The sequence below is a fragment of the Poromitra crassiceps genome (genome assembly GCF_964638095.1).
Source record: "Poromitra crassiceps genome assembly, chromosome: 2".
NCBI classification, from domain to species: Eukaryota; Metazoa; Chordata; class Actinopteri; order Beryciformes; family Melamphaidae; genus Poromitra; species Poromitra crassiceps.
In genome coordinates, this window is record NC_139624.1 from 16,845,971 (window position 1) to 16,858,656 (window position 12,686).

The 12,686-nt window shown below is 43.9% G+C and overlaps 1 protein-coding gene across 4 annotated transcripts; it reads left to right on the forward strand.

Annotated features, from left to right (window-relative positions):
• The first annotated feature begins 1,815 nt into the window (after positions 1–1,815).
• Positions 1,816–12,160, forward strand: dtx3la (deltex E3 ubiquitin ligase 3L a). 4 transcript variants are annotated; one of them, XM_083632230.1, is made up of 6 exons: positions 1,816–1,939; positions 3,591–3,656; positions 4,010–4,168; positions 5,304–5,458; positions 8,529–8,737; positions 11,340–12,160. In XM_083632230.1, exons 3-6 carry the CDS (start codon positions 4,087–4,089, stop codon positions 11,407–11,409), a joined length of 516 nt encoding a protein of 171 aa, XP_083488356.1. In that variant the 5' UTR covers positions 1,816–1,939; positions 3,591–3,656; positions 4,010–4,086; the 3' UTR covers positions 11,410–12,160. The 4 variants fall into 4 exon arrangements, with proteins under 4 accessions (XP_083488356.1, XP_083488357.1, XP_083488355.1 ...); XM_083632231.1 differs by lacking the exon at positions 3,591–3,656 and having other exon boundaries at positions 1,818–1,939; XM_083632229.1 differs by lacking the exon at positions 1,816–1,939 and having other exon boundaries at positions 3,523–3,656.
• Positions 12,161–12,686: the final 526 nt, after the last annotated feature.

Here is a 12,686-nt window from a genome sequence, read left to right on the forward strand (position 1 = left end):
AAAAGAGATGGTGATTGACTTCAGGAGGGCCGGCAAGCTCCGTCACACGCCGCTGACCATCGGGGGCGCTGCAGTGGAGAGAGTGAACACCGTCAAATTCCTAGGCGTTCAACCTGACGGACGACCTACTGTAACCTCCTCCACCAACATCTGGGCCATCGTTAAGAAGGCCCAGCAGCGGCTTCACCCCCTCCGGCGTCTGAAAAAGGCAGGTCTGCCCACCCCTCACCTCTCCATCTTCTACAGGGGCACAGTCGAGAGCATCCTGAGCTACGGCCTCACCTCCTGGTTCGGCAGCTGTAAGGCGCTGGAGAAACATCAGCTCAACAGGATCGTGACGACAGCCAGTAAGATCATTGGCGCTCCCCGTGCCCTTCTTGCTGGAGATCTACAACCAGCGCTGCGTGTGACAGAGCCACCAGCATCATAAGGGACCCTCACCACCCTTCCCATGGACTGTTTTCCCTCCTGCCGTCAGGGAAGAGGTACAGGAGCATCCGTGCCAGATCCAGCAGGATGCTGAATAGTTTCCTTCCTCAGGCAGTCAGGATGGCAAATGGACTGTGCCCTCTCCCCGTGCCACGCCCAGTCCCCCCCCCCCTCATGCACACATGCACACACACTGATTTAACCCCCGCCCCCCCTAAAGTGACTGACAGGCTGTCTGTCCCGTGTGGAGAATTGCCATAGGCCTTGAATTGCACTTTAACGGACTGAACGCACTTTAACATTCTGTGCTGCTGCACATGCTGCTAAAATGGACTGAACGCACTTTAACATTCTGTGCTGCTGCACATGCTGCTAAAATGGACTGAACGCACTTTAACATTCTGTGCTGCTGCACGTGCTGCTAAAATGGACTGAACGCACTTTAACATTCTGTGCTGCTGCACATGCTGCTAAAATGGACTGAACGCACTTTAACATTCTGTGCTGCTGGACGTGCTGCTAAAATGGACTGAACGCACTTTAACATTCTTTGCTGCTGGACGTGCTGCTAAAATGGACTTGAACGCACTTTAACATTCTGTGCACGAAACTAGGCTTTAAACACTTTCACTAGCACTTTAACATACTGTGCTGCTATGCTAGCTACCGGATGTGACCTCACTTTAACAAGCATCTTAATATGCTGGCTGCTGTTGACCGTCTTGATTTGATGTATTTTATGTTACTTGTTCTTAGCAGGGTTTTATTTTTTTTATTAGTATTTTTAGTGATTATTTTAGCCTACAGTATATTCTTGATTGTTGTCTTCTCTGTGTGTTACTGCTACAGGCTGGGGGGAACACCATTTTGCTTTTTTATGTACGCAAGTATGCAAGAGAGTGACAAATAAATGAATCTTGAATCTTGATCTTGAATCCTCCAAATTAAACTGGGCAAAACCTGATGGCGACTTATCTTCCCGGAGTTGAGAAAGAAGTTCCTCTGACCCCATAAGCTTGTTGGATTGTATCCACAAACCAATGAGAGAGCCCAGGCTTGGAGACCAGTTGCTCAAGGCAGCTTGGTCTGTAGCCAGAGCCGGTCCACCCTGCAGCTAGCGTAAGGCCCCCCAACGCTGTAAACGGCCCCGCAAATTGAAGGCGAAAGAACTTACATTGATCAGAAGTGACAACTAATCCATCGTTCCATTGCAACACCAGCGCACAGCAAACCTGCCATTGTGAACCCTGGAGGAGACGCCCCTGATTGGCTGTCACGGTTCTGTGCTGGTGTCCCATTGGCCAAAGCGGGCACTGTCAAAAAGTAAATGTTGTCAACTCTTGCCTTCACCTCCCTCCACCTCCCACAAAGTGTTTAGCGTGCATGCATCAATGTAAACAGGACTACAAGTCAAGTCTGCTGACGGACTGCTGAAAGATTAAGTGGATTTATCCCTCTGGCAAAGAAAATACAGAAAAAGAAAAAAGTGACAGTGAACAACAGCAGTCAGGTAGGCGAAACATGTGTTCACTCAGTCACCTCTGTTGCACTTGTCTGTTGTCACTTCAGTAACGTAATCCAGATAACTTATCTGGATACAGGTTGTATTTATAAACCAGGTGTAAATGGGGTGTACGAGATCTGAACACAATGTGAGCTAGACTACCTCCAGATGCAGTCAGATGCATTTACACCTTGCATTAGCGTGCATTTTTCCTTCCTTATCCTGATAACATCTGATTTATCCGGAATAAATCTGCTCAGGGGCACTAATTGCAACTATTTCACTACATTTCTGTTTTTTAATTTAATGTTATATTCTTCAAAATGTGGGTTATCATGCGTTCATTGCATCTAATGCTAAAGTTTTCTCTTGAAGCAAAATGTTGTCGTTGGGTAAAGGGGATACTTGAATTCAGAAATCAGGAAAAGTGGGTACTGAAGCCAAAAAGGTTTGAGAAGCCCTGGGTTAAATGAATCAACTGGACATACTGGTAAAGTGACTTGCTGTGTGCTATTGGCCAGTGAACTGTCACACGATGTGCTCGCTAACTGAATGTGTCAGTGATCCTTATCTTTCCTGAAAAGCAGGTTATGGCTGATAAGTGGTTGATACAAATTAGCAACATTGTTACTTTCACTCTCATTTGGTTTTAGGATGTGGAATTAACAGCATGCTGTTTGTGGCTGCTAGCTTTGTTGATAGCCTGCCTTATTTGGACCAGTCTTTTCTACTCTAAAAATCTCTTTGCAGCTAGAAAAGAAAACGGTGAATTGTGAAATAAGCTTTTGCCCAGGTAAACTCAGGCCATAAGGTCTCGTGAAACAACACAACTGCGTTTCACACAAACAAATTAGCAGTAGGACTAGGTGTGATCTTAAAAAGATTAAGATTTAAGTCATTTGATTCATTTACAGTAAATGGAATCAGTCAGAAATGTTATGTTCAATGGTAAGAGGTTCTGAGACAATCTGTTCAGCAGGTTGGGTATTGCTAAAATAAAATGAAATGCATTTCATCTGGTTCAAGATCCTGCCAGCATGAACACATTTGATGGAGGATCACATTATTTTATTTGCTTTTATTTAGAAGAGTCAAAATATAAACATCCAGACAATTCTAAAATTGTAACCATCCCAAAGCCTGATTTCACCTGAGATCTGTTTTAGCAATGTTAAATGCAGTGCGGGCAGCACATGTATGCTAACATGCTAACATGCTAGCCATGAAACATTCCACTTTGATGCACGTTTCTACCCATCCCTGTCAGTCAGTAAGCTACGCAAGACGAAAGTGAGTGTGCGTGTGTGTGTGTGTGTGTGTGCGTGCGTGCAATACAGCTATATTTAGAATCAGGAGAGAGCATATAACTATAGCTGAATGACTTGGTTTGACAGAGTAAAAGCAATTTTTATAAGCATTTTACGAAATGTAGATGGAAAGATTAATTACGGATCAAGTCCCTTGGTTCGTATGCCTCACCCGAAAGAGGGCGTGACTTTGGCACTCTATTGTCTCTACTTGCTCAACCACAATTTTGCACACACACACACACACACACACACACACCCACACACACACACACACACACACGCTGCCACACCAGTCAGACAGATCAGTTAGCCGTGAATCACAGCTGAACACACCCATCTCTCAGCAGAGAGCAGAGGGGACAGAGGAGGATCATTCATTAAGGCGTAAAGAAGGAAACTCACTGGATTTCAAGGTACCAATGACAACAGACTGTAAATCAACTTCTAATATTCATTCATGCTTAGAATTGTCAGCTATAGGTGTACTTAGCTTACACACACGACTGTAAAACTATAGCAAAAATGACGTGACATTCCAAAATACTACAGATTCTCGAAGAAAAATATTTTGAGATTTGAACTCGACAGCTAAACATATAGCCAATTCCAGCTTCAAAAATATTTAGTAGAAACAAATCTTGAGACAAATGATATCTTCAATGTTTCCAAAGTGACTTTTACTTTCATGTTGCAGAGTGAGCACTCCTGTTTCGAAAGCTAATTTTGGAATGCTATGTTGTTGCCATGTTTTTCTCTTCCTTCAAAGCGTTCCGTCGAGAAGAAACTTGCTGTGTGGATATCGCTCAATCAGCCATCGCTCTGCAGACCTCTCTGTGTGCCAGTATGGGCTCAGGCCAGAGCAGAGACAAGTTCCACTGTAACCAGTACCTGAACGGACAGGGACCGCCCCCACTGGTACATCAAGGTCCTGCATGGCACCATTACTGCTATCTTCTGTTTGCCTCCTCCATTGGGTTTCCATCCACCTGTTTCCATGTGCGTTTTCCATTTGTGCGTCAACAACCTGAGGGGAAATGCTACAAAATTCAAAGAAACCTTGATACCTCTGTGTAATCAAGAAACTAATACTAATACTAATACTGTAGATGTTTTTCATAGCGCTTGCAAGACACGCACGTATCAGGTGTTGGTTGTTATTTCCGATGACCCCCCTCAAACCACCACCCCATCCCAGGGTCTCCCCCGGAGAGCCTACCCCAAAACCAGGGTCGGACTGTACCGTCCCGTGGCCGGTTATGGCCTGGCCTGCTCCTGGGAGCCCATTCCATAAACGCCCCATAAAAGGAAATAGGCTTCCCACTACTCCGTGCTTTGCGTTCCAGGCATAAACGTTCCATAAAACGATAAAGGCTTCCCAAAGCGGTCCAGACACCGCTAAACGCTCTTGACAAAGTGTGGCTCTTGGATGAGTTGGGCAGTTATTCAGAGAACGGCTGTTTTGTCCCGGGTTTGAGGGTTTGACTGTTTTAATCACACCTCCTTTTCACCCACTCCTAATATTCGCAGGATGGGTGGAAACGCACATCATTTCTCATTTTCAGTTTCTGAAAATTTTGTAAAAATGTGCAATATCTTTGGATGGAAACCCAACTATTGTTTCATCTCTCTGTCTGTCTTGTACTCATGTCTGGGGCTTGGTTTGTGTTTCTGAGGGTGACACGGGAGTGGTTTTTCACTCCTGTCCCATCGCACTCCCACAAAAATACCCCAGGCCAGAGTAAAAAATAAAATAAAAATAAATAAATCCTGTCCCATCCCAATCCCGGTGACTCCCATTTTTATTTTGTAGTTATTTTTATTTTTTTGTCTTTAGGCAAGATTTAGATTACTTTGTGTTCTACTGTAGTTTCAATTCAGACCATTTTGGTCTATTGTTGTCACGACTCCTGCTCCCGCCCACTCCCATTGACTTTTTTACCTGTCCAGTCCCAATCCTGTCCCTGTACAGAGCATTGAATCTGCTGTCTGTCTCTGCAGCTAGCAAAGAAGTCAATGGGACATACTGTACAGAGCACTGAATCTGCTGTCTGTCTCTGCAGCTAGTGAAGAAGTCAATGGTACATTATACAGAGCACTGAACGGCTCCCAGCCGGAGGGCCAGATGACCTGGGTGATCCTCCACAGAGACCTGCCAGGCTTCCCTGACGACAACACCCTGCAGATCAACTATGTCTTCCCTGATGGCATACAGACAGTAAGTGGAGCACTCCTAAAACAAACAAACAAACACGCATACAGTTCATCATTGAATATCTCTCAAATATAGAGCAGCGGTTCCCAAACTGGGGTACGCGTATCCTTAGCCGGTATGTAGAGGAACTACAGGGGGTACTTGAGAGAAAGGGGAACATGTAACGATTTAAGAATAGATCATGAAAATGAACTAAATGTTTCACTCCATTTCTTATGTTGTAATGTTATATTCTTCAAAAGCCAGGTTATCATTCATTCATTGCATAGATACAGTCGGTCTGTGTGGGAATGCCCACAAAACGTTACTACGGCTGGCTACTGCGAGACTAGACGGTGGGGGGAACCCTCCATTATATCTCAATGAGCTGACTCACCAGCGGAAGGTGCTGCGGCTCTACACTACAGGATTGGGGATTCAAGAGCATAGACGTCCGTTCAGATTTGCGTTTACTGCGGGGGTTGAATCTCCGATCCTGTCTGCCTGGGCTGGCCTAGCAGCTAAATGCTAACTATGCTGAATGGGGAGAACGGGAGGATTTCCCCCATGCTGACCCATTGACCACGCGTCGATGATGACACACCGCCTGAATGTATGATATGCTATGGTTTTCTCTTGCCGTTTTCTAAGCAAAATGTTGCAGTGGGGTAAAGGGGGTAGCCTACTTGGATTCAGAAATCAGGGAAAGGGATACTGAAGCCAAAAAGCTTTGAGAACCACTGATATAGAGGATCCATTCTCTAAAAGTATTCACATTTGGTCAACCAAGGAGTACAGTACAGTACATAAGGGTTAGCTATAAGGGTTAGCTTCAGTGTGCAAAATGCCTGGTGGCAATCGGGTAGTCCCCCTACAGTACCCCGTGCGCCAGTTGTCTCCTCCGCTACGTTTTTGTTGTTCTGATTCAGCTTTTCAGAAGTGAATCCAAAGTTAGCAAGTCCTGAACTTTGCTTTCACTTTGACATATTTATATTCCGTACAGTAGGTTCAACCGAGTCGATGTCGAAGCAGGGGAAAAAATCCACCCCTTGACATGTTTGGCATCTTCTAATCATCTTAACGATCCAACATTTGGATTGCGGAGAATGCGGACCCTACCGCATTCTATGGTCGTTCTAAGTAAAAAATAGTCATGTTTTCTTTGCCTTTTGTGCAATTCATACAAAAAGTATTTTAAATGAAGATACAGACACTTTTAGGAAAAGTCAGGTACCACCAGCATTGTATTTTTTAATTCAACAAAGTTATTGCACTTATTTCAAAAAGGTGGACATGACCGCCATGGCTGTTCTAGTGTTACTTCTTCTGAAACAGTAAGAGGCAGAGTTTCATATGGGGAACCTGGCTCCAATCTTTCCCATGAGGGAGCTGAAAATCAGGTTCGTCAGGTTAGCTGGGCCAGAAGAGGATGACTGCAACATGCAAAACAGCATTCACAAAGTGTTGACAACAGCTAAGATCACATTCCACAAGTGTTTCCTGCTATAAGGAAATTAGCATATATTTGTAAGGGTAAAAACCACAATTTTAAATGTTATACGTTAACATTTGTTTTTACAGATTTATTAGTGTACCTCCGCCAAGGAGGTGGTGCTTTCTTTGTCTGTTAGCAGGATTATGGGAAAACTACTGCGCTGATTTTCATGAAACTTGGTGGAAGGGTGTAGCATGCGCAGTGTTGCCAGATGGCAAATGTTGAATTATCGTACCAGAGGGTCAAAATTATCGTTTTTGGAGTGAAATTATCGTACGCCCCCTCCCCAGCGCGGCCCGCCTTTGGCGCGCCAAAGTCGGGGGTGCTGCGGCTGATCACAGGCTACTTTTTGGACTTGGCATGAACACTGTGATCTCAGCCTGCGTTGCAACAACAACAAAACACCCTGCACGTATTGGCTGCAAATATGTTGTTTGAAGAGATGATTGTGTGAAGCCGCGCATCCTGAGCCCTTACAATTGTATAAACAGATAGAGTGATAGAGTAGGATTCGTCTAAGTGTCACAAAATGATGAAATTATCATACATTTGGGGGATTTTGGGATTATTGATCGTACATCGTACAGAGGTCGAAATTATCGTACGTCTGGCAACGCTGAGCATGCGTCAAGGAAGAATCCATTACCTTTTGGAGTGGATCCGATCTGACTCGGTTGGTTCAGTCTGGTTCTCGTGCTTATACCCATACGGCCAGCTCTCTCTGCCTCTCTCCTCTCCACCCTTCAGTTTCAGTTTATGTATTTAGCATGGAAAAAGCATACAAACACATAAAAGGTCATTAAAACAGACAGTTAAAGCGATAGATATGTAGAAGAAAAAGATTGTCTGGCTTAGGGCTGAGGCAGCTGCACGTGTTGCCTCATCACCCAGGTCAGTGCAGCCGCAAACCTGCTCCCCTAGTAGGAGATTCTTATACAGCCATTTAACGCCGGTAAAAGATTAACTATTGCGTAAATTAAATGGAATCTCATTCCAGGTTACTGTACCACTGTAAAAGAAAGATTGCTGTCCATAATTATTTGATATCTAGGAAGAGGATTTTCTGAATTTGTGATGGCACGAGCAGTTTGTGTTTGTCTTGTGGCTGAGAACCTGGGGGAGAATAGTACTTATAAGGGATGGTGTAAGATGCTTAACAAACAGATGTTAAAATCCCATTGTTATTCTCTATCTCAGTGCTTCTCAAAGTGGGGTCCGGGGACCTCCCGGTGTCCTTGACGCGGTTCCAGGGGGTCCCCAGCAAAAAGGCGAATAATTCATTTTCACTGTAATTCCATCCATAACACAATGACACAATGTAGGACTATTTTGGTCATGGGTTTCATACACTTTCTGTAATAAATAAACATCTAAAAGCAGAAATCTGATCAGATGGGGGTTTAGGGGTCCTTGACATGAAAAAGGTTGAGAATCACTGCTCTATCTGACCTATAAAATAATGTGGTCAAGTGTCAAATGTTTTTGAGTTACCCCATCATGAGTTTTATAAAAGTAATAACACCTCTACAACACCTCTATCTTGGCTGTAAACCACGGCCTCTTAGGACTTATTGCTTCATTGAACCACCACTCTTGCAGGAGAAACATCCCCACCCTGGTCAGCCGTATGCTGGGCTCCGGCTGTGGGCTTACCTGCCAGACAACCGCGAGGGCAGGAAGGTTCTACGGCTGCTGGACAGGGCCTTCAGCCAGCAGCTCCTGTTCACCATAGCCACCAACCAGCACGGAGAGGACGTGGTCACAGCAGGCATCCCCCACAAAACACAGCCCGATGGGGGGACAAAGAGGTGAACCCTAACCCTAACCCTAACCCTAACCCTAACCCTAACCCTAACCCTAACCCTACTCCCTAACCCTAACCCTAACCCTACTCCCTAACCCTAACCCTGTTCACCATAGCCACCAACCAGCACGGAGAGGACGTGGTCACCGCAGGCTTCCCCCACAAAACACAGCCCGATGGGGGGGCTTATCTGTTTCTAAACATGAGGAGAAGCTCCTCAGGTTTGGGGCACTGTAGAAACGTCTGACCAAGCCAGAAGTACCGCCACCGGGAATTGAACCCGGGTCTCTGCGGTGGTAGGCGAGTGCTTTTACATCTACAGCACCCAGACGCCAGACGCTCACAAACAAATTGTTCCTGTGTGATTTGTGTTGTTCAGTGAGAGCTACCCAGACCCAGATTAACTAATTGTTCCTGTGTGATTTGTGTTGTTCAGTGAGAGCTACCCAGACCCAGATTAACTAATTGTTCCTGTGTGATTTGTGTTGTTCAGTGAGAGCTACCCAGACCCAGATTAACTAATTGTTCCTGTGTGATTTGTGTTGTTCAGTGAGAGCTACCCAGACCCAGATTAACTCATTGTTCCTGTGTGATTTGTGTTGTTCAGTGAGAGCTACCCAGACCCAGATTAACTCATTGTTCCTGTGTGATTTGTGTTGTTCAGTGAGAGCTACCCAGACCCAGATTAACTCATTGTTCCTGTGTGATTTGTGTTGTTCAGTGAGAGCTACCCAGACCCAGATTAACTGATTGTTCCTGTGTGTTTTGTGTTGTTCAGTGAGAGCTACCCAGACCCAGATTAACTGATTGTTCCTGTGTGATTTGTGTTGTTCAGTGATAGCTACCCAGACCCAGATTAACTGATTGTTCCTGTGTGTTTTGTGTTGTTCAGTGAGAGCTACCCAGACCCAGATTAACTGATTGTTCCTGTGTGATTTGTGTTGTTCAGTGATAGCTACCCAGACCCAGATTAACTGATTGTTCCTGTGTGTTTTGTGTTGTTCAGTGAGAGCTACCCAGACCCAGATTAACTGATTGTTCCTGTGTGTTTTGTGTTGTTCAGTGAGAGCTACCCAGACCCAGATTAACTATTGTTCCTGTGTGATTTGTGTTGTTCAGTGAGAGCTACCCAGACCCAGATTAACTGATTGTTCCTGTGTGTTTTGTGTTGTTCAGTGAGAGCTACCCAGACCCAGATTAACTAATTGTTCCTGTGTGATTTGTGTTGTTCAGTGAGAGCTACCCAGATTAACTATTGTTCCTGTGTGATTTGTGTTGTTCAGTGAGAGCTACCCAGATTAACTATTGTTCCTGTGTGATTTGTGTTGTTCAGTGAGAGCTACCCAGATTAACTATTGTTCCTGTGTGATTTGTGTTGTTCAGTGAGAGCTACCCAGACCCAGATTAACTGATTGTTCCTGTGTGATTTGTGTTGTTCAGTGAGAGCTACCCAGATTAACTGATTGTTCCTGTGTGATTTGTGTTTTTTGTTGTTCAGTGAGAGCTACCCAGACCCAGATTAACTGATTGTTCCTGTGTGATTTGTGTTGTTCAGTGATAGCTACCCAGACCCAGATTAACTATTGTTCCTGTGTGTTTTGTGTTGTTCAGTGAGAGCTACCCAGACCCAGATTAACTGATTGTTCCTGTGTGTTTTGTGTTGTTCAGTGAGAGCTACCCAGACCCAGATTAACTAATTGTCCTGTGTGATTTGTGTTGTTCAGTGAGAGCTACCCAGACCCAGATTAACTAATTGTTCCTGTGTGATTTGTGTTGTTCAGTGAGAGCTACCCAGACCCAGATTAACTAATTGTTCCTGTGTGCTTTGTGTTGTTCAGTGAGAGCTACCCAGATTAACTAATTGTTCCTGTGTGTTTTGTGTTGTTCAGTGAGAGCTACCCAGATTAACTATTGTTCCTGTGTGATTTGTGTTGTTCAGTGAGAGCTACCCAGACCCAGATTAACTAATTGTCCTGTGTGATTTGTGTTGTTCAGTGAGAGCTACCCAGACCCAGATTAACTGATTGTTCCTGTGTGATTTATGTTGTTCAGTGAGAGCTACCCAGACCCAGATTAACTGATTGTTCCTGTGTGATTTGTGTTGTTCAGTGAGAGCTACCCAGACCCAGATTAACTAATTGTCCTGTGTGATTTGTGTTGTTCAGTGAGAGCTACCCAGACCCAGATTAACTAATTGTCCTGTGTGATTTGTGTTGTTCAGTGAGCTACCCAGACCCAGATTAACTAATTGTCCTGTGTGATTTGTGTTGTTCAGTGAGAGCTACCCAGACCCAGATTAACTAATTGTCCTGTGTGATTTGTGTTGTTCAGTGAGAGCTACCCAGACCCAGATTAACTAATTGTCCTGTGTGATTTGTGTTGTTCAGTAAGAGCTACCCAGATTAACTATTGTTCCTGTGTGATTTGTGTTGTTCAGTGAGAGCTACCCAGACCCAGATTAACTATTGTTCCTGTGTGATTTGTGTTGTTCAGTGAGAGCTACCCAGACCCAGATTAACTAATTGTCCTGTGTGATTTGTGTTGTTCAGTGAGAGCTACCCAGACCCAGATTAACTAATTGTTCCTGTGTGATTTGTGTTGTTCAGTGAGAGCTACCCAGACCCAGATTACCTGAAGACCGTGAAGAAGCTACTGAAGGACAAAGGCATTGAGTAATGCACAACACAGATCACTGCGGTTCAGCTCTGCATGTCCACAACTCATGTGCAGTCAGTTATTAAGAATACCATGTCCACAACTCATGTGCAGTCAGTTATTAAGAATACCATGTCCACAACTCATGTGCACTCAGTTATTAAGAATACCATGTCCACAACTCATGTGCAGTCAGTTATTAAGAATACCATGTCCACAACTCATGTGCAGTCAGTTATTAAGAATACCATGTCCACAACTCATGTGCACTCAGTTATTAAGAATACCATGTCCACAACTCATGTGCACTCAGTTATTAAGAATACCATGTCCACAACTCATGTGCAGCCAGTCAGTTATTAAGAATACTAGATGTTTGCCAAGAGAATGTGTAATCTTTGTATTTTATATGTATATAGACTATATTGAGGTTTTTGTTCCAAATATATTTAATTTATAATATGATGATATACTGTATTGCTCAGCTTACAGTAGCCTTCATGGACAGAAATATGGCATTTTCATTTTAAAATATATTTATTATAACAAATATCAGTTATTTGATGTTTATGTCAATTGTCGTTACCTGTCCTAAACATCTGAATAGACATACAGTGATATTACTGTAGGTCAATAGGCCAATTAGTGGCATCATCAGCATTGGGATTGTACCTTGTTTTTATTTTCTAGCTCACTTACCCTTCCCTTTCCAGGCCGCCATTGTAAATACAAATGTGTTCTTAACGACTTGCCTGATGAAATAAAGGTGGAATCAAAAATAAATGTGTGTTTTTTGATAAGCCCTGAATCTTTTGATTGAGGAAATAAGACACACAGTACAGAGTCTAGTAACGGCGTGGCTTCCATGCCGTTACTAGTGGATGTCCATTGTTATACAATCTCTTCACTTCCATGGTGATGGACAGTGTAAATAGTTATGGAATATTATCAGATAATCTGGACAATCTAGGAATACATTCCTTAGCAAGAAATGTCTTCACCAATGTGTTTGGAAAGGTGTCTACTAAGAAAAAAGTAATTTCCCCCCCAACTCTCCTAGGAAAACTAGTGACAGCTGCTGAAAGTCGGGGTACCAGGAACCTTATACAGGTACTGAAGCAGCTTGTGAGGGGTTAAACTATAGGGCTTTTTCGTGATTCTGAATCGATTGCAAGCATTTATTTTGCACCAAATCCACACGCTCATTGTGAACCCACTTTAGTGTGAAAATCATCATCGTCATCATCACGATTAAAAACACGATTTCAGACGGAAGCCCGGCCGTCTTTATTGTCACA